At 44.4% G+C, this 20,573-nt stretch overlaps 1 protein-coding gene across 5 annotated transcripts in view; it reads left to right on the top strand.

Moving 5' to 3' along the window:
• The window catches only part of LOC113405319 (bifunctional UDP-N-acetylglucosamine 2-epimerase/N-acetylmannosamine kinase), a 72,270-nt gene extending 57,741 nt beyond the window's left edge, over nt 1-14,529 (top strand). For all 5 annotated transcript variants that reach the window (XM_029914323.1, XM_026646418.1, XM_026646416.2 and 2 more), the window contains exons 8-12: nt 867-996; nt 9,581-9,802; nt 10,864-11,046; nt 11,286-11,402; nt 13,936-14,529. In XM_029914323.1, the coding sequence (XP_029770183.1) occupies nt 867-996; nt 9,581-9,802; nt 10,864-11,046; nt 11,286-11,402; nt 13,936-14,171 (888 nt within the window). In that variant the 3' untranslated portion in view covers nt 14,172-14,529. The remainder of the gene's footprint in view (nt 1-866; nt 997-9,580; nt 9,803-10,863; nt 11,047-11,285; nt 11,403-13,935) is intronic.
• Nucleotides 14,530-20,573: the final 6,044 nt, after the last annotated feature.

The raw sequence follows: 20,573 nt of genomic DNA, 5'->3' as shown, positions 1-20,573 counted from the left end.
GCATACCTTCACTTTGAAATGTATTCACTTCTTAGTGTTTGATCTTGCAAGCTTAACATTGCATTAACTTTCGTTTTCCCCCCGCATCCACACATAATGAATGCTTCCATTGTTTTATGAGTGTTAGGTTATAAAAATCCTCCCCTCCTTCATCCCCCACACAAACAGACGTCAGAGATTACATTACTGCAAAAAAAATGTTTCAAAGACTGATATTCAGAGTCAACGTTGCTGTGTAAGAAACAATATTTATAACAGATGACCTTTAAATTCTCTTAACAAGCTTGATAAGACTAATTCCTGCATCTGAATTCCAAGCATGTGTGTCTACTTAAGTTTCCTGTTGCCAGTAAAATAGCAATATTTATGACACCAAACAAACTTTTGTTTAATTGTATTTAAAACTAAAAAACACTTCCTTTTTAATCCAGCCACTGATCATGAAGCTGTTTGAGTTGTCCCTTCCTCCCCTTCAATGCTGCTGGGACAGAGCAAAACCTTCAGCATATCACATTATGGGTTGCTGTTTGCAGCAACTTTATGACAGCCTGTGGCATATTCTGTTGCCAGCTTCAAGGTCCTTGTCTTAGATGTATGTTGTATTTCAGCTTGTAGGGCTTGATTGCAGAAACCAGTGTAGGGCCCCACATGGGTGCAAGGGGCCTGCCCACACAGATAATCTTGCAGGGTCAGGGCCAAGGCTTGTATCTTTTTTTTTTCTTCCCAGTTGGAGGTAGGGCTGTGGCCCTTTGCAAATATAAAATTGTCTTTAAAGCTGACGGGTCTGTAATTTAAACAGAAGAGAAGTCATTCATTTTGCAGGGCATTTAAATAAGTGGACAGGCCTGACCGTTTTTCCCTCTTAGGGTGAAATAGTGAAGAAATATACCCAGCTCAATCCTAAAACCTATGAGGACAGAATAGGATTGATTCTCAAGATGTGTATGGAGGCTGCATCAGAAGCTGTAAATCTGAACTGCAGAATTTTGGGAGTGGGTAAGTTAATGAATATTGAATTTTTCTTCCAGGACTTTAAACACTAAACGAGATTGTTCCAGTTGTGTTAAAAAATGGATCCCGGGCATTTTCACAGCTTTTATATTGACAGTTTTATTCCTTTATTTAGTGCATATGATAAGGGATGCTTTTTAAATGCATGTGAAAATGAGGGGCTGAAAACACAGACTAGAGTCAGCCCTCTCTGAGTAGAAACTGTGAAAGCTATCCACGAAGCTATGCCAATGCACCTCAGTCCCAACCTACAACCCCACAGTATTCCCAGAACTGGTCATTTCCTAAGAAGAACTTCTCATTCATGCTGATTTCTGTGGCGTTTGATTCTAGGGCCATGATTCTGAATAGCACTGCCTGGCTGGTGTTGCTGAGGAGATACAGCCCTGAGGGTGGTGGGTGGCAAAGGTGGTTTTTTAACCTACCTTGACGTAGGGGCCCAGCCCCAGAATTTGGAAAGCATAAGTTAGAGCAGCCCCTGAAACTGCCACCGCTGACAGACACTTCCTACAGCTGTCTGTGGCGAATAACTTGGGTGCCAAGCCCCTTGACTCACCAGAGCAGCATAAAGAGGCCAAAACACAGTCCAGAAGGAATGCTTATGTCCACAGAGCTGGAAGGCAAGATAGTTTTTCATTTGCTATTTCAATTACACTGTAGCAGAAACCCATTTTAAATTATTTTGTTTATACTGTAACCGGTCCCAGCTTCATTCTGCTTAATGACTGACTAAAAGCTTTGTTCTGAAACATTTATTTTAGTGGAAAGGATTCTGTTTAACCAGAATATTAGAACCTCGTTCCATTTTGGCCAAAGACAAGTTTTGCTCTAAAACCAAAATTCTGATTAAATCACATGGTAGAAAAATATTACTGTCAACTCTTGAAAATTCTTATTTGCCATAATGAGCCTGGAAAAACTTCAGTGGTGAGTACATAAAAGCAAAAGAAGCAATGTACACGTGTGTGATCCAGATCCCTGAACTGAAGGATTACAAAAAGGCAATTTATAAATTCTTTATTGCCAGAGAGAACTTTTTTGAGAAAATTCAATCTTAAATTATTATACTACTACATTAAATAACGGAATCTTTCAGAATAATGTCAGTGAACAAAAGGTCCTGTTTGACATCTTAAATTATTATACTACTACATTAAATAACGGAATCTTTCAGAATAATGTCAGTGAACAAAAGGTCCTGTTTGACATCTGATGTTTCATTTGGACTAAAAGTTTTCTGTACTTGGCCTCAAAGAATTAGTTTGTGCTGAAGAATTCACTTTAATATAAAACAGTTGTGAGGAGTCATTGAGAAGTCATCATTCTTAAGAAAATAAAATGCTATTTTTCTACACATGACAATCCCAAAGAAAGAGATGTATTTTGTACTTCAGTTCAGTACTTTGTTCTCAGTCATCAAGTTCAAATGAGCCTTGATGTAACTTTGGAGCTGTTGTAATCTTAATGATGATTTTTGTTGTTTTGTCATTATTAAAATAAAATTGGAAATAAAAGAAATTCAAATAACTTGTTAGATGTGACGTGAAATCGAAAGAATTATAGAACACCTGCAATGATGTTTTTGGGATATTCTGACTTCCATTTAAACAAATGGCAAAGGGACATTAGGGTTATTTTTCATGTTATGGAGTGCACACTTCTGAGTTCACCTCAGCTATTCAAGTAATAATACATGCCACCCACAGCAGTAAGCTACAAGGCAAGGCCTCTTCTGCTTCTGGTATTGCAAAGTGTTTTCAAAGTTCTTATTAGAACTTCTCTTATAACCTACACAATATAAATATCATCAGTCACTTAAAAAAATAAATGCACAGTGGGCTAATTCCTGCGCAGTTACAGCTGTGTATCCTTCACTGAACTTAACTTGGTTGCATAGATGGTAACTGAGAGCAGAATTCTTTGCTATGTTGGAAAAACAGGACTTACCTGAAAAGTATCCTCCAGCGCTATTTATGGTCGATGTGATGTCACCAGCACAATGCCTGCCGGGCCATCACGCCAAGATGGCTGGCCATTTGCGAACATGAAAAATGGTAACTTGTTGAAATGCCCTAAAGGGAATCGTAACTTTTTTCAGAACATATTTGTGAATCATCTTTCTGGCAGACACTGTGAACCAAATTCTGGGCTGACTTACTCCCCGTGTACTGGGAGTTCATGTGGATGTAAGTCCATGTAGAATTTACCCCTGTATCTATAACTCCTTATTTTGTACTTAAATACTGCAGTGCAAAAGATCACACATTAAGTGAGACTATCCAAGACACAGCCAGATTCAGCCCTGCTGTTATCTTACTGATGTTTGACATTAAGGATGAATTTGGTCCAGCAGGACAAACAGAGACCAGGTGTAAATAGGTCCAGCACCTCTGGAAGTCTCCTGGCCAAATTCAGCAGTGACTTAAACAGTGGCAAACTTCCGACGTTGAGTGTAAGGTGGTCAGATATTAGGTGTTAGTAACCAAATGGTGTGACTTGCATGGGTGTGGCATTCAGTGGGTGTGCAAGCGACGTGTAATTTACATGCTGAAAGGGAGGAGAGATGTTAGAAATAGCATCTTATAAGATAAAAGGGTTAATTTCTCCAGTGCTGTGTGCCTTGTCACCCTGCACACCTGTGCAGTGTGTGTGTCAGATGCTACCAGATCAGAGTGGTATTGTGGTACATCCACTTCATTCAGGTGCAAATGATGACCCAAGGTGCAGGGCAGTGGAAAATCAGACCCAAAGAGTGTGGGCCTGATCCTTCTCTTCCACTTGTTGTTGGCTCTGTGTGTGTGAGAGGCTGTTTTATTTTATCTCCTCCTCTTAGTTGCATTTCCTGTCACATTTCCCTTTCCTCCTCCTTGTGCAAGATGTACTCATTTTGCACAGCTACTGAATATTAACCCAGTGCAAGCTGCACTATGTACACCTATTTTTTTGTGATGAGACTTGCACAGCTGCTTATGTCACTGCTGAATTGGATGCAGAATCATAGCTGTAATGCTGAGTTTAGTTGACTTGTCATGTGACTTTTCGTAACTTTTTTTTATCATTATTGGACTGATTTTTCAGAGGTGCTCAACAATCAAACCACATGTGAATTTGTAATTCTGGTCTGTGGATTTCTGGGCGATACCATTTTTGGAGTGTTCTAATTAATCAAAATTAAATAAACCCTTATAATAATAGAAAGCTGTCCTTTCCCCTTTCATCCTACAACTCTCAGTAGAGGGACTGTTGCAAAGGGTAATGTGGACGCTGATGGAAGTGAGCACTCCAGCGTTTAACAAAACCTTTGGATATTTTCCCCAAGTAGGAACTATTTAAACAAACCTGTTGGGCCTGATTCTGATGTAACTCCATTGATTTCTGTGGGTCACTCCTGATTTACATTGGTGAGAGATCAAAATCAGGCCCATTAAACTTTTAATTGGCGACTTAAATATTATTAGCTACCAAAGACCCTATTGTCCTTGCACAAATTAACTATCATAGTGAGTTATCTTTGCTCAATATCTGACTAATGATTTTCTGCTGAACGTTACTTTCCTGTACAATGCATGAATTTATACCCGTGACTTAACTCTTAATCCTTGTATCCAGTGGTTCCTGCTATGTTACGTGTGTGAATGGATTCTGCACTGATTAAATAATGGATTTTCTGTGCCAAGCAAATCTGTTTTCTGAAGCTGCATTCCAGGGTAACCACGTTAACTGGCTAACATAACCCCAGCAAAATACTAGTCTTAGTGTGGGTTTACAAAACAGGACATCATAAATTAATGCAGGTGCTAAACATCATTACAATTTAACAATATAAAAATTTTGCATACTGCAGCTACTTAAAATGTTACTAGCTGTTGAATTCATTGCGTATAACACTTGGCTGTTTTGGGAGTATGGTTACACATTCTGCTGTATGCATTGTACTGTGGTGAAGAAAATGTAAGTAGTAGTTTGAAAATTTTTGTAGCTTTCAAGCAATTTCTTCTGCATATCTCCATGCTGTAACAAGACATGTTCCCTCTAATTGGGTAGTTTTAGATAAGCATTTTTGTTGGCTTTCTACTACACCCAGCGCCAGTCTGTCTCTGCTGGATATGTTGGAAATCAATAATAACCTTGGCCATAAAGTATGCCTTCTCTCAGCTAAAGCCCTCTTTCATGCATAATGGGGATCATTTATATTTGGCCTTATGTCCAAGTTTCAACCAGTTGGATTTGATTTAAAAAACCCACACACCATATATATACATAGTGGTGGGAACCTCTGATAAATGGATGCATGATTCTTTTCCCTACCCATTTGACTGCCTCACCTGCACTCTGCCCACTATTCCAACACTGGCAGGACTATTTTATTATTTAATTACATTACAGTCCCAACTAGCCTGCCTAATCAGTGTTAGGGCCCCATTGAATGAGGTGCCATACCTTCCAAACCTCTGAGCAGCTCCAAGCAACTTCTTTTTTTAGTATAACAGAATACCTTTGCAGAGAAATGTTTCCTCCTTCCCTTGACAAAAATGTTGAATTTCTCCCTCAGTTACACTAGTCTAAGGACCGGGGTCATCAGGAAGTATTCAGCTGTGCACCAGTGATAGGTTCATGATCCAGTACTTTGTAACGTATCAGAGCTAACAGTGGGAGCTTTATTTCATTAGGAAGATTAAAAAAAACAAACTCCATTTTCCAGTAAGATGTCAGATGTTGAAATCCAGATACTGTGATCTATGGAAGTAAAAATGCAAATTTAAGTAATTTTAGAGCTTTCTGTCTTAATTATAATTATCCTGTCCATCCAAAGTCTGGGGTGTGAAATAAGAGGAATAATTTAAAAAAAATTAACCATCAAGCACTTCGAAAATAATTTTTCTGTAAAACGTGTGGCATATTCCAAACCTATGATTAGTGGTATAAACGTTTATTTGCACTCATTAAGGCTGACCTGTACAACTCACTCTTGTCATTGCCACTCATGAGGAATGCAGCTATTCCAAACTCATGCTGATATCACCTTTATATCATGCCACACCCTCATGCGTTCTCTGTATAAAAGCAGTGACCAAAATGTTTATACTTGCGTATCTTAAACTAGCCACTCTAGTATTTATTTAGACACCTCATTAGGTGGACCCACTTTCCGAGGTGCTTTGCACTCACATTCCCACTAATGTCAGGAGTTTTCATCTGAGTATAACCATTGTCTTCTCAATATAAACTTGCCTAATAACTCTTTACTCTGTGTATTGTTCTCCAGGACAAGTCCCATTCAGACACGTACTTCGATACTTTACTATCCAAGTTCCACTGTTTCTCTTTCATTCATCCTAAATGTTTATTTATCCACTTTCAGCAGATTTTACTGATCGTAGAATCTTAGGACTGGAAGGGACCTCAAGAGGTTATCTAGTCCAATCCCCTGCACTCATGGCAGGATTAAGTACTATCTAAACCATCCCTGACAGGGGTTTGTCTAACCTGCTCTTAAAAGTCTCCTATGATGGAGATTCCACAACCTCCCTAGGGAATTTTTTCCAGTGCTTAACCACCCTGACAATTAGGAAGTTTTTCCTTATGTCCAACCTAAACCTCCCTTGCTGCAATTTAAGCCCATTATTTCTGGTCCTATCCTCAGAGGTTAAGGAGAACAATTTTTCTCCCTCCTCCTTGTAACAACCTTTTATATACTTGAAAACAGTTATCACGTCCTCTCTGTCTTCTCTTCTCCAGACTAAACAAACCTAATTTTTTCAGTCTTCCCTCATAGGTCATGTTTTCTAGACTTTTAATAATTTTTGTTGCTCTTCTCTGGACTTTCTCCAGTTTGTTCACATCTTTCCTGAATGTAGTGACCAGAACTGGACATAATACTCCAGTTGAGGCCTAATCAGCGCAGGGTAGAGTGGAATAATTTTTTGTCATGTCTTGCTTACAACACTCTCGATAGTACATCCCAAAACTATGTTTGCTTTTTTTTGCAGTAGTGTTATACTCTTGATTCATATTTAGCTTGTGATCCACTCTGACCCCCAGATTCCTTTCTGCAGTACTCCTTCCTAGGCAGTCATTTCCAATTTTGTATGTGTGCAACAGATTGTTCCTTCCTGGATGGAGTACTTTGCATTTGTCCTTATTGAATTTCATCCTATTGACTTCAGACCATTTCTCCAGTTTGTCTAGATCATTTTGAATTTTAATACTATCCTCCAAAGCACTTGCAAGCCCTCCCAGTTTGGTATCGTCCGCACACTTAATAAGTGTACTCTGTATGCCATTATCTAAATCATTGATGAAGATATTGAACAGAACCAGAACTGATCCCTGCGGGACCCCACTCATTATGTCCTTCCAGCTTGACTGTGAACCACTGATAACTACTCTCTGGGAACGGTTTTTCCAACCAGTTTTGCACCCACCTTATAGTAGTTCCATCAAGGTTGTATTTCTCTAGTTTGTTTATGAGAAGGTCATGTGAGAAGTATCAAAAGCTTTACTAAAGTCAAGATATACCACAGCTACCACTTCTCCCCTATCCACAAGGCTTGTTACCCTGTCAAAGAAAGCTATCAGGTTGCTTTGACACAATTTGTTCTTGACAAATCCATGTTGACTGTTACTTATCACCTTATTATCTTCTAGGTGTTTGCAAATTGATTGCTTAATTATTTGCTCCATTATCTTTGCAGGTACAGAAGTTAAGCTGACTGATCTGTAATTCCCCGGGTTGTCCTTATTTCCCTTTTTATAGATTTGCCCTTTTCCAGTCCTCTGGAATCTCTCCCGTCTTCCATGACTTTTCGAAGATAATTGCTAATGGCTCAGATATCTCCTCAGTCACCTCCTTGAATTTCATCAGGCCCTGGTGACTTGAAGACATCTAACTTGTCTAAGACTTTGTCTACATTACCACTTTTGTTGGTAAAACTTCTGTCTGTCAGGATCGTGAAAAAAACACACCCCTGACTTATATAAGTTTCACCAGCACAAGTGCTGGTGTGGACAGCGCTATGTCGGCAGGAGAGGCTTTCCTGCCGATATAGCTAACACTGCTCATTGGGGGTGATTTAATTATGCTGGTAGGAGAGCTGTTACATGGGAGACCGTAACAACGGCCTAGCTGTAGTGGTAAAGCTGTGCTGCTGCAAGGTCCGTAATATACACATAGCCTAAATAATTTTTAACTTGTTCTTTCCCTATTTTAGTCTCTGATCCTACCTCATTTTCACTGGCATTCACTACATTAGACGTCCAGTCGCTACTAACCTTTTTGGTGAAAACTGAAACTAAAAAAGTCATTTAGCACTTCTGCCATTTCCACATTTTCTGTTACTGTTCCCCGCCCCCCCCAATTGAGTAACGGGCCTACCCTCTCCTTCGTCTTCCTCTTGCTTCTCATGTATTTATGGAATGTTTTCTTGTTACCCTTTATGTCTCTAGCTAGTTGAATCTTGTTTTGTGCCTTGGCCTTTCTAATTTTGTCTCTACATACTTGTGTTATTTGTTTATATTCATCCTTTGAAATTTGACCTCGTTTCCACTTTTTGTAGGTCTCTTTTTAGTTTCAGATTATTGACGATCTCCTGGTTAAGCCAGGGTGGTCTCTTGCCGTTCTTTGCTTCGCAGTGGGATAGTGTGCTCTTAATAATGTCTCTTTGAAAAACTGCCAACTCTCTGGAATTGTTTTTTCCCCCTAGACATGCTTCCCATGGGATCTTTCCTACCAACTCCCTGAGTTTGCTAAAGTCTGACTTCTTGAAATCCATTATCTTTATTGTGCTGTTTTCCCTCCTACCATTCCTTAGAATCATGAACTCAACCATTTCATTGAGCTGCCTTCCACTTCCAAATTCTCAGCCATTTCCTTCCTGTTTGTCAAAATCAAATCTAGAACAGCTTCTCCCCTAGTAACTTTCTCCACCTTCTGAAATAAAAAATTCTCTACAATGCATTCCAAGAACTTGTTGGATAATCTGTGCCCTGAATTGCTGTGTTTCCAACAGATGTCTGAGTAGTTGAAGTCCCCCATCACCACCAAGTCCTGTGCTTTGGATTATTTTGTTAGTTGTTTAAAAAAAGACTCATCCACCTCTTCTTCCTGGTTAGATGGTCTGTAGTAGACCCCCTACAATGACATCACCCTTGTTTTTTACCCCTTTTATCCTTACCCAGATACTTTCAACAAGTCTGGGTTGCTTGACACTTATTTAAGATGGACAAGTCCTTGGTATTATACAGGTTTTTTTTATATATGGCTAAGAAGAGGCACAGAAGCAACTTACCCAACACCGCCTAAAATAAGAAATTGAATTTTCAACTGGTTAGCTGGGACACTGAGCACATATTGATAAGGATGCTAGAATTCTGTTATTTCTTGTTTCATATCATAACTGATGTAATATATTGCAAGTGAGGCGTAGGACTGTTTTTGTTTAGATTCAGAAATATATCATGTAGGGTTAAAAATAAAAATCCTTTTCCTCACACAAGGAGCAAATCAATTGTAGTTCCAGAGTTATTTAGCCTTAGCCTTGATTTTTCTCTCGTGTGTTTTGGGGCTCAGGTATTTCTACAGGTGGACGGGTGAATCCCCGAGAAGGAATTGTGCTTCATTCCACAAAGCTCATTCAGGAGTGGAGTTCTGTTGATCTGAGGACCCCGATATCTGATGCTCTGCACTTGCCAGTCTGGGTGGACAATGATGGCAACTGTGCTGCTCTGGCAGAGAGGAAATTTGGGCATGGAAAAGGAGTGGAAAATTTTGTAACGCTAATCACTGGTACAGGTAAATGTGAACACAGAAATCAAAGCCCTGAATTCCTGCTGTCTTTATGTCACAAAACAGCTGCATTAGTGGGAGCCGTCCTCCAGTTCCAACACTGTAATATAATTCCCTTCCAGCTGCAGAAAATGTAGGTCCGATCTGGAGCTGTATGTAGTAGCTAAATGAGGAGTTCAGCTTGACACATCATCCTAGTAGCACATTGTGGCACTTTGATGGTGGGTCTGACATACTTGTTTGATTAAAAAGATATGGACCATTTACACGGGTGTCAGTCACCTCAGGTGAAGAATCCTCACTTGTTAAAAACAACAACAACAACAAAAAACTCAATCCAAACCATACTTGCATATGCATGGCTAGTATGTCTCTGCTAGTGTAGACTAGATGTTAAAAGACATAATCTGGGCTGATCTTGAGCTAAGGAACCTGACTTCACACATCCAATATCACCACCGCTGCATTGCGACATCCAGGCCTGCCCACTGCCATCCGAAATAGCGAGGGAAGAATGCTAATGAATAATAAACAATAGTTTGTAATGCAAACCACAATTTTATACTAGATCTAGGACAAGAATTCTAGATGCACCACATCTGAAGGATGTGATTTACTTTTAGTATTTACAAGTTTTGATAAGATTTTGCTTCTTAAGCATGAATTAAATATTTGTTTCATGCATAAAGAATTTAGGACTACTATGACAGCAATTATTAACTTGCAGGCTGAGACATAATGTCTACATGTGCCCCTCAATAACCCTCTTTGACTAAATATCTCATGAATAAATTATACCATGACATGACCAATGAACTATGCATTATAGGTGTAAGTTCACCTTACCATCCAGGGGCTGGGGAGACTTATGCATTTACTTGCACCAAGTGCATTAAGCAGAGAAGAGATTTGTAATGACTACACCTTTATTTGGTCCTAATACAGTGATGCACAGATACATGTATTTAACTCCTTCCCTTTTAAGATAAGGACATGTAAGTGCCCTGCTGAATCAAGACCATTATGTTACTGTTCTTTTACTATCAGAAATTTGTATATGCTTATAGGAATTGGAGGTGGAATCATTCATCAACATGAATTGATCCATGGAAGTTCCTTTTGTGCTGCTGAACTTGGACACATTGTGGTGTCTCTAGAAGGACCAGAGTGCCTATGTGGGAGCCATGGATGTATAGAAGCATATGCCTCTGGAATAGCCTTGCAGAGAGAAGCTAAAAAACTACATGATGGTAGGTGTATTTTTTACCTTCTTTTTAATGTAATTGTTCAATCTTCTATAATGCAGCAATTAAATGCAAAGAGCGTCCGGCCTAAAATGGCATTTTAGGCATGCCACTGGGGCAGCCTTAAAAGTTACCTTCCTTTTTACAGTTCAGTAACATAGATTCACACACCCTGTTGTATCGTTATTCCAACTGCAGATTTGTTATTAATGTTTCCCTCCGGGCTTTCTCTTCACCCCAAACAGAGGATCTGTTGTTAGTGGGCGGAATGTCAGTGAAGACGGAAGAGACCATTAGTGCTGTGCATCTCATTCAGGCAGCTAAACTTGGGAATGCAAAGGCTGACAGCATTCTCAGAACAGGTAAGAACCTAGACCTAGGGTGGGAAGCCCACTTAGAACGAGAGAGAAATTCCTAGAGCTGTAGAATTGGTATTTCACCACAGCAGGCCAAATCCTCAGCGCAGCTGTGATGGTTTCTACAGAACTACGCTTGAGTGAGGGATCTGGCCCTTTAGGCGTGGCAATCATGGATAGGAGCGGTACCAATGACTAGTGGGGAATTGTGAAGAGAATGGGCTAGTGATCCTGTCCTGTCTCCAACAAACTGTATTCTAGGACCGTGTTAGAGACTTGATTAAACAGATTACAGATTGCATGGTCATGGGACCCTTCGCTATTTCTTTTGGGATTTCCTGCTCCAGGGGATTAGAATATTAAAACATCATGCTTTTCCTTTTCTTGTGGCAAGCAAAATAGCTCTGGCTTCACACTGAAAAAAAGGTCAGGTTCTGATAATTCAGTATTGGTATGAGAAATTATGGGACACTTCAGTGATGGGCCAATAAATATATATGCGAGGCAGCCAAAATGAAATGGTTTCTATGAAGCGTTGTTCCAGTTTATACAATACTTTACAATGCACAGTTTTTCTGAGTTTTCAAAAGAAGCATTAAATATAACCAGTTTCCTTACAGGTTTCAGAGTAGCAGCCGTGTTAGTCTGTATCCGCAAAAAGAACAGGAGTACTTGTGACACCTTAGAGACTAACAAATTTATTTGAGCATAAGCTTTCGTGGGCTACAGCCCACTTCATCGGATGCATAGACTGGAACATACAGCAAGAAGATATTTAAGAAGTTTCCTTACGTGTAACCAATATAGCAGAAGGAGGTAGAATAGCATTTTCTTTCCTTTGTTTCCCCAAGCACAGCAATATGTGTTGACTTACCTCTCTCATCTATATCATGGAATAACGTTACCTGGCTATAAACCATTGAATTTTTCTTTTACTCTCGAAAGAAAAGAGAATGATGAGCCCAAGTGTCCCAGCTAGCTGTCCTAGTATTATACACTAATACTTTCTCTAAAGGAAAGGAATACATTCTGTTGTAATTCTAGTGTTCTGGGCAGAAAATCATAAACGTCTGCCATATGGAATTAAAAGCTTTCCTGACCACAATATTAATTACTCCCGAGGGAATTCTGCACCAAAAAAGTTAAAAATTCTGCTCACAATATTTTTTAAATTCTGCAGATTTCATTTTGTCAATAAATAAATGTGGAGGCTCCAGCATGGCAGGGAGGAGCACAGGCCACTGGCTGCACAGAGGTGGGAGATCACCCTGCAGGGCCCCCCCCCCCACCTCCTTGGAACATGGACTTGGCAGTGAGGTTGCACCTGACTCTGAGACAGCGCAAGGGCCGGGCCTGCCCCAGAAACACCCCGGAGCCCTGCCCCTCCGTGCCTGGCACACCAGGATCCAAGTGTGGAGGGGCTTAGTGTGGGGAGATCCAGGTGTGGGGTGAGAGGATTCTGTGTGGCCCAATCTCAATGCACAGGGGCTCATTGGGGTGTTCCGGGTGCAGGGGCAATGGGACGCTGCAGTGAGGTCCAGATGAAGGTGGTTGGGGCTCAACAGGTTTGGTCTAGGTGTGGGGGGATGGGGCTCAGAAGGTGGGGTCTGGGTGTAAGGGGCTCAGTGGGGGGTTGGGTGCTGGGGGAGTAGGGCTTAGTGGGGTTTGGGTCCAGGTACCGCTGTTTGGGGCTCAGTGTGGTGGGGGTTTGGGTGCAGGGGGCTCGTCAGGGTGTGTGGGGTGGTCTGGGTGCAGAGGTGGGGGTCCTGATGCAAGCAGTGAGGCTTGGTGGGATGAGGGTTCAGGTGTACGGTGAGCAGATAGCAAGTGTGAAAAATCGGGACAGGGGGTGGGGGGGTAATAGGCACCTGTATAAGAAAAAGCCCCGAATATCGGGACTGTCCCTATAAAATCGGGACATCTGGTCATCTTATGTAGGGGACTCATGGGGGGTGTCTTGGTGCAGAGGGGGTGATGCTCGTCAGGAAGGTCTGGGTATAGGGGGGTCTGGATGCACCAGGGTTGGGCGGACCAGGGAGCAGCTCCCCATACAGTGACCCCTCCCACTGTGGCTGAGAAGCGATGGTGGCGGGAAGCGGGGGGGGGGGGGGGTGGAGCTTCCTGCAGCCTGGAGAGGTTTCTGGGGGTGGGTCCTTGCAGGGAAAGAGGAGTTGAGACTGGCCCAGCATAGGAGCCACCGGCCGAGGTGTCCCTAGCCCTGCCCCTGTCCCCACTCCCTCCCCCACAGTGATTTACCTTTCCACCAGCTGCTCTGGGCTCCCGAAACAACATGCCCGCACTGCTGGAGAGAGGTGCGTGACTGCTCCTGCAGTTTCCCTTTGCTTCCCTGTCAGAAAGTCATTTTTCTGCGGGGAAGCAAAGAAATCTGTGGGGGACATAAATTCTGTGCACATGCAGTGGCGCAGAATTCCCCCAGGAGTAATTAATGTGTTTAGAGACACTAGGTCAGACCCTAATGTTCAGATTCTTCTGTGATATTGTCTTTTTGCTGTAATGGCTCTTTCCTTTGTTTTCACAGCTGGGACAGCTCTAGGCCTTGGCGTAGTGAATATCCTGCACACCATGAACCCCTCTCTAGTGATCCTTTCTGGAGTTTTAGCAGGCCATTACGTTAACATCGTCAAAGACGTGATCCGTCGGCAGGCTTTGTTCTCTGCTGAGACAGTGGATGTAGTTGTCTCAAATCTGGCGGACCCTGCTCTGCTTGGAGCTGCTAGCCTGGTGCTAGATTACAGTACACGCCGAATATACTAGGTACCTGGGGAAGTTCCAGAAATGGACAGTCCAGCTGTATAACTGTTCTGGAGGGTGGGGGAAATACTGTGCCCAAAGTATTTCCTGCTGACCATCAGCTTTATCTTCTGTAGTAAAGCAGACTAGTGTTTTAGGTAGTTAGTTACTACTTCAGTATTTCCTTATTGTAGTAATACCTCTTTGTATTTTTTTCTACATTTTAGCCAAGTTCAGATGAAGTAATGTGCATTTCCATTTTTTTGTTCACCTCTGTAGCTTGGGAGCTCAAGTGTTGCTTAAGCGATGCTAGAAAGACTTATCCATAAGCACATTCCAGTGTTCTCCCGGGATATATTTGGTGAGATGTGCCAAGTTCTAGACAACACTTGGGAACCTTGGTCCTGTCTCGTAACTATGTGAAACTAGAAAAGCCTGCAGACAAGGGCTGGTTTGTCTGACTCAGCTTTGAATTCCCTCGCCCTCACGCACAAGTGGATGTGCTGCAATCCTAACCCATAGGGCATCATCCCGCTGGGTGGAAACAACACAGAGGTTGCCTCTCAGGAGACAACCCTGGCAGCCAGAGCTCCTCTCAGAGAAGGATTCTTTTTGTTGTTATTTATTTGTATTGTTGGTGCCGAGGGGTCCCAGTCAGGGATCGGGGCCCTGTTTGTGCAAAAGGAAAGCCTGTCCCTGTCCATATAAGCTTACACGATGCAACATGTGGCCAGACAAACGGGGGAGTGTAGGAGCAAGGTAGCAGAGTGTCATCTGTGCCTCCTCAGCAATTGCTTTTGGCAGTGACCAGCAGTGAGTTATTTGAATTTGACCTGTTCCACTAATTTGGATGTAGGTTGGGGCGGATTTCAGTTTCTCCGGGTTGCTGGTCTGCCACAGCATGAATCTGTCCCATGTTAGCATGCCAGGATTATTCACGCCTTTCGGCTGGACTACAGCAGTGCAATAGCCCTGGGCATGAAGCCATCAGCACCCAGGAAACTCCAGCTGGTACAGAACACTGCAGCACATCTCCTGGGAAACCCAGGCTACCCACAAGCACATCAGCCCTGCCCTCTGCTTCCTAAACCAGCTTCCTGGTATGGAATACTCAATCATGTTCAAGGTCGTGGCCCTTATCTTCAAAGTGCTCCGTGGCTTGAGCCCAAGGTGTCTAAAAGACTGCCTAAAGTTCTGGTATGAAGATCATGATTGACAGCTGTGCTCTTCTGGCACAGTGAAACTTTCAACCCTACATATCAAGCTTCTCTGAGCAGGAGACACAGCCTTCGCACGAGCCGGCCAGAGACTGGAACAGACTCTACAAGAACTGAGACTATCACAAACCTCCCCACCTTCCGCTCCAAGCATCAGAGGCATTTCTTGGACCATGTCTTCTCTAACATAAATATGCACCCCCCCCCCCACCTTTTCCAGTATATCTGTGTGTATGCTAGTATAAAACTTCCAGAACAAAACACACTTCTCTGCATCGAGGGGGGTGAGAAAACCGCCATATGACAGAGGTTAGTCCCCTGGCTTAATGCACTGCTGGAAGGTGTGCAGTCAAGCCCCTAGGAGCCAGGTATGTGACGTGGGCGCTGAACACCAGAGCAAAGAGAACAGTCTCTGCCCACAAGAATACGGCACTGAGCCTTTAGACTCCAACCCAAGGCTCAGGTGCTGAGTTCTGTTCTCTCTCTGACCACCCGTATCTATCCCAGAATGACACTGACCGCACCAGACTTGCCCAGTGATGGGCACTGTTCTCTGTGAAGGAAACCATCAAGATTCTACACCTTCCAATGAGACCAAGGTCCTTGCAGGGCCCAGTGTGGCCTCCAAACCTGGTGGGGTTCTTCTCCCCCCCCCCCTTTTTTTTAATAGCAAGAGGACACTTAGCAGAGGATGGGGGGGGGAGCTATTCCCTTGTAGCATCCCCTCGACAAACAGTGGTGCTGTGAACGGGGGACAAATGGCTGCATGTGAGATCCTGCCTGCTGTTCACCAAAGTCCCCTCTCAGCTGCAGTTTGATGGGCACAGGGGGCTCAGTGTCACTCAGAGCTACAAGCGAGAGGGCTTGGCTTCCACTGAGACCTGGGTAGCCCAGGCTGTTGCAGACCAGAACCTCAGTGAAGAACTTGTTCAGAGTAAGGTCCCTCCCAACAGGGGTGGTTTCACTGCCATTACTCAGGCTTGCTGCATATCGAGCTGGGTAAGGCATAGCTAGAGCACATCAGAACTAAAGCCAAGGAAGGAGCCATGGAGTTCAGTGATTGTATGGGACCAAACAAAGAAAAAACTGGAAGGGGAGGGAGGGTGGATGATAGGGTCAAAACAAGAGCATGGGTTGGGGATACTGAGCAGAGAAGCTTGCGTAGCACCCACCACTGCAAAGGAGGCTAAAGTGGCAGGGGACATTGCACTGAGCTGTGGGATAGGCAGGCTCCACTCACAGAGAACATCCTTGGCAGTGGCGTAGCTAGGTCCTAAGTGCAGGGGGAGCAAACCTAAAAAAGGTGGCCCCCCTTGGCTCCTCCTCTGGCCGCTCCGCGCGCCCCCCCCCCCACTGGCTCCTCCAGCCGCACTGCACACACCCCCCCCTTGGCTCCTCCAGCCACGCTGCGGCCATGCTGCGCCCCCCCCCTCCTCGGAGGGGCTCGGTCCGGGAGGAGGGGGCCGGGGGCGGGCTGGCGGCGAGGGCTAGCGGCTCCCCCCAGCAGAGCAGCAGGCACAGCCTTTGGGGAGGCCGGAGGGCTCCTCATGGCAGAGGTGGGGGGAGAGCCGTACGGCTCCGGCCACGTTCCGAGAACCGGGGCCGGCGCCCTGGGGCCTGAGCCAGGCCGGAACCGCCGGGACCGGGCCGGCGCGCTCGGCCGGAGCTGCTGGGGCCGGGGCCGGCGCCCCTGGTCCCAAGCCGAGCCGGCGCTGCTGGGGCCGGCCGGGGCCAGACTGGGCCATGCCGCGCCTCCCCAGAGCCCTCCTCCTCGCGTTCCCCCCCCGCCCCAGCTTACCTGCTGGCCTGCCCCTGCGTGTTTTCAGACTTCCTGTGAACATGTGATTCGCGGGAAGCAGTGGAGGGGGAGACGCAGGGGGGGGGGGCAGAGCGTTCAGAGGAGGGGGAAGTGAGCTAGGGGAGGAGGGGACAGCTGCGGGGCCCTTTTAGGTGCGGCCAGCCCTGCTCAGGCGCCGCTTTTGAAAAATGTGATGAGGGGAAGTGGCCGCTTCCCCTGCACCCCACTAGCTACGCTACTGAGCCCTGTGAGCTCCCGCCTCCTATGGTGGGGGATGCCAGCTGGGCCAGTGGCAGGAAGGTGACAGGGAGGCCTTGTGCCTGCAGCATGGTGTGCACAGATAAGGAGAGGTGGGGAGATGTGAAGCCAGAACCTCAGCAGGAGGAGCCCCAGAGGGGGAAGTGTTGGGACTCAGTGAGCCACACCCAGCCCATGTCTGGGCTCATGGCTCCAAGGAGTTGCTGATTTATGAGCCTGCCAGGCCATGGAAGCCAGTTGGAAAGACAGCACTTAATGCAAGATGGGCCCTCAACCTGGAGCACAGGCCACCCTATCATCCTTAAACCAGCCTTGCAAAAGCACCCTGCAAACACATGGTCCAAGGCACAAAATGGCCTTGCCTGCCCTCTGCCCAGTGCTTAGGAATGGGGAAGCTGCCAGGACCATCTGTTCCTGTCCAACTCTCGGGCGTGGGAGGTAGGAGTTGCAAGACTGCTTTAAGCGTTCAGTCTGTGTTAGCTTGAGTGTAATTTCTGGGTCCAGTTGTACTATACGAGGCTGCAGTGTTGGTAGCCCCAGCAGTGGGGGAGAGAGCCCAATGGTGCTCCATAGTGCCACCTGCTGCTGGGCCAGGAATAGCAGCCAAAGGGCTCCTACCTAAGGGGTAGTTATGATGACAAAAGGCAAAGGAGAAGATATTTCATAAAAAGGGAGGGGATAAGGGCTGAAGAAAGGTTTGATCAGACCTGGGATTTCTTGACACCCTCTGCCCCCCCCCCCACAAAGTTTCTTCCCTTTTGGTGAACCTACTGAAGGGGTATTGCTGGGCAGCACTAGGGAATACACACAGTGGCATGCTAGTAAAGATCCAACATCTCAAAAGTGCCTAAATCCCATTGATTTCAATACTAGTGAGGGGCCTAGGTGCTTTAGAAAATCCCACCTGCTATCTGGCTCATCAAGAACCTAAATACCTTTAAAAATCTGGCCCCCAGTGACTTGGGCACATTCAAAAATGGGACTTAGATGCCTTTGAAACTGTTACTCTCTGTGGTGATTGGGTCCCTAGCACCTCCACTGAGCAGGATCTATTCTGTCAGTGCAGCTGCTACAAACATTCTCCTGGGATTTTCCCTTTAGAAATCAGTGATGTTGCACAAAAAGAGTCTCTTCAAGTAAATAATTGGGTGGGGGCTTTGCTATAACAAGATGGTTCAGCTTTTGAATGGCGTTAAAGCACTTTCCAATGACTTGCTAATCTAGTATGCTGGAATTACAGCACGTTAGAGGGTATTGTTGCACTTGAATAAAAAACAAAAAAAAGGTATAAAGCTCACAACCCTCAGCAAGTAACATGGGGACAAGTGTTCTCTTGTGAAATGAGAGCTGTATGTCATGTCTGTTGTGTGGGATGCTGTGGAGTAGTCTGTGCAGTGTGACAGACTAGCTGCATGTATTGATTGTGTATCTTCATAGAATTTTCAAGCAGTTGCAGGTAAAGTCCTTAGTCAACAATGTTATGGAGAACTATTGATGCTACACTGAACTTCTACAAGGAACGTTCCTTTTTTAGACCAGCACCAGCGTTATGTAGTAATGCGCTAGGAGCGCCAGTGAAAACACTGAAGACAAACATGATCCTTGTCTATTTAGAGCTATTTTTAACAGGTAAGCCATCTGTAACTTAATTGGTAATGAGAATCTAATTTATTCTCATTAAGGCACCTCCTACAAATGGTAAAAGCGTGTACTGATCCTTGCAGAATATGGTACTTTTACACCACACTGTTTCTATATAGCATCTCCATTGAAAACTGGTTTAGGAGGCTTGCTCACTCATACTGAGCAAGATGAGTGGATTTACTCATTCACACCAGTTATCATCCTACTGCTTATTGTAATTATACTTTAGGGTTTCTGGGTACTTGTTAAGCTTTTAGTTGTTGGCTGGAGAGTTCACACATTTCAATTGTAAAGTTGCATGAACTGGCACCCTGCCAGAGCTGTACTTTGTAACAGACAGACTGCCTGGATATTCAAAATGAAGTTTTAAATAAACACACATGGACTTTTTAAAGTTTTTTTTTTTTAAATTGCTTAATAAAGAGATTAAGCGTTATCCTTTCTTGTATCTCACTTTTTCTGTTTGTCCCATGAACCTCCCTTCTCCTAACAGAAGGGAGTTGGTTGAACGCACCTGTACTCAGCCACCACCACTACCTAGTTCACTTGCCTTCCAGCTGTTCTACAAGGTAGTGGAAAGAACCAGCACTAGCTTGGGCTCTCAGTAATTGCTTCTACATAAGGAAGCGAACGTGGTTGGCAGTTGCAGTAGATCCATACATCCTGGCAGAGACAGAACAGTATGAATGAATCAAGTGTATATGCTTAAAGTGAATGACAGATTCTCCACGCTGGCCCTTTTATCATCTACATTTGGGCACTCTTAGGGAGCAATTGAAAATATTGGGAATTTTCCTCCAAAAGGCAAACAAGAGGGACTTGATGCAGTGATAAGCTCTTGCTCTACCTATCACACAAACTAGGGGCACTCAACACAACTGACAAGTGCTTTTCCATAGATCACTATTCTCCCCACCCCCACAGTATCTGCACACTTCAATGTTTAATGCCTTTATCCTACCACCACCCTAGTAAGGTCACTCCCTTTCCTCAGCCACCCCAGCTGTGCCTACAGGACACAGAAGCATGAAGAGCAAGCCTACCAGCCTGCCCCTTCCCTATTGCTGGCAAGCAGCTGTCTCTGAAGGGGCAGGAAGGGAAAATAAGCAGGGGCTTCAATGTTAGATCAGCAGATTGTCTGTGGGCAGCATGGCTCTATAGCTGTACCTTTCCCCCAGAGCTTCCATCTGGCATGCTAGTTAGCCATGAGCCAGGATGGAACTAATGTTCCCAAATCAGTTTCAACTGGCGGTTGCAGGGAGGTTCTTAACTTCTTGAGATTAGAGCCATAGGGGGCTTTAAAGGTGCAGTCATTGCCATCAGGCAGCAAGGTGGATGTCCTCCTGCACAGCCGTCTGTCACATCACTAATTCCACCCACACTGGGTGAGGCTAGTGCTTTAGATCTTCTTCAGCTGCCACTCTAACGAGGCTAGAAGTTTGCTCCTGGACACTATCTGGATTGAAAATGTGGGGAAGCTACCTCTGTCTATGAAAGAGGACACACACG

The sequence above is a fragment of the Terrapene carolina genome, unplaced genomic scaffold, assembly GCF_002925995.2.
Source record: "Terrapene carolina triunguis isolate 2854851 unplaced genomic scaffold, T_m_triunguis-2.0 Scaffold35022, whole genome shotgun sequence".
In the NCBI taxonomy this organism is placed as follows: Eukaryota; Metazoa; Chordata; order Testudines; family Emydidae; genus Terrapene; species Terrapene triunguis.
The sequence above is the reverse complement of the archived record's forward strand: the minus strand, read 5'-3'. Positions and strand labels throughout refer to the sequence as shown.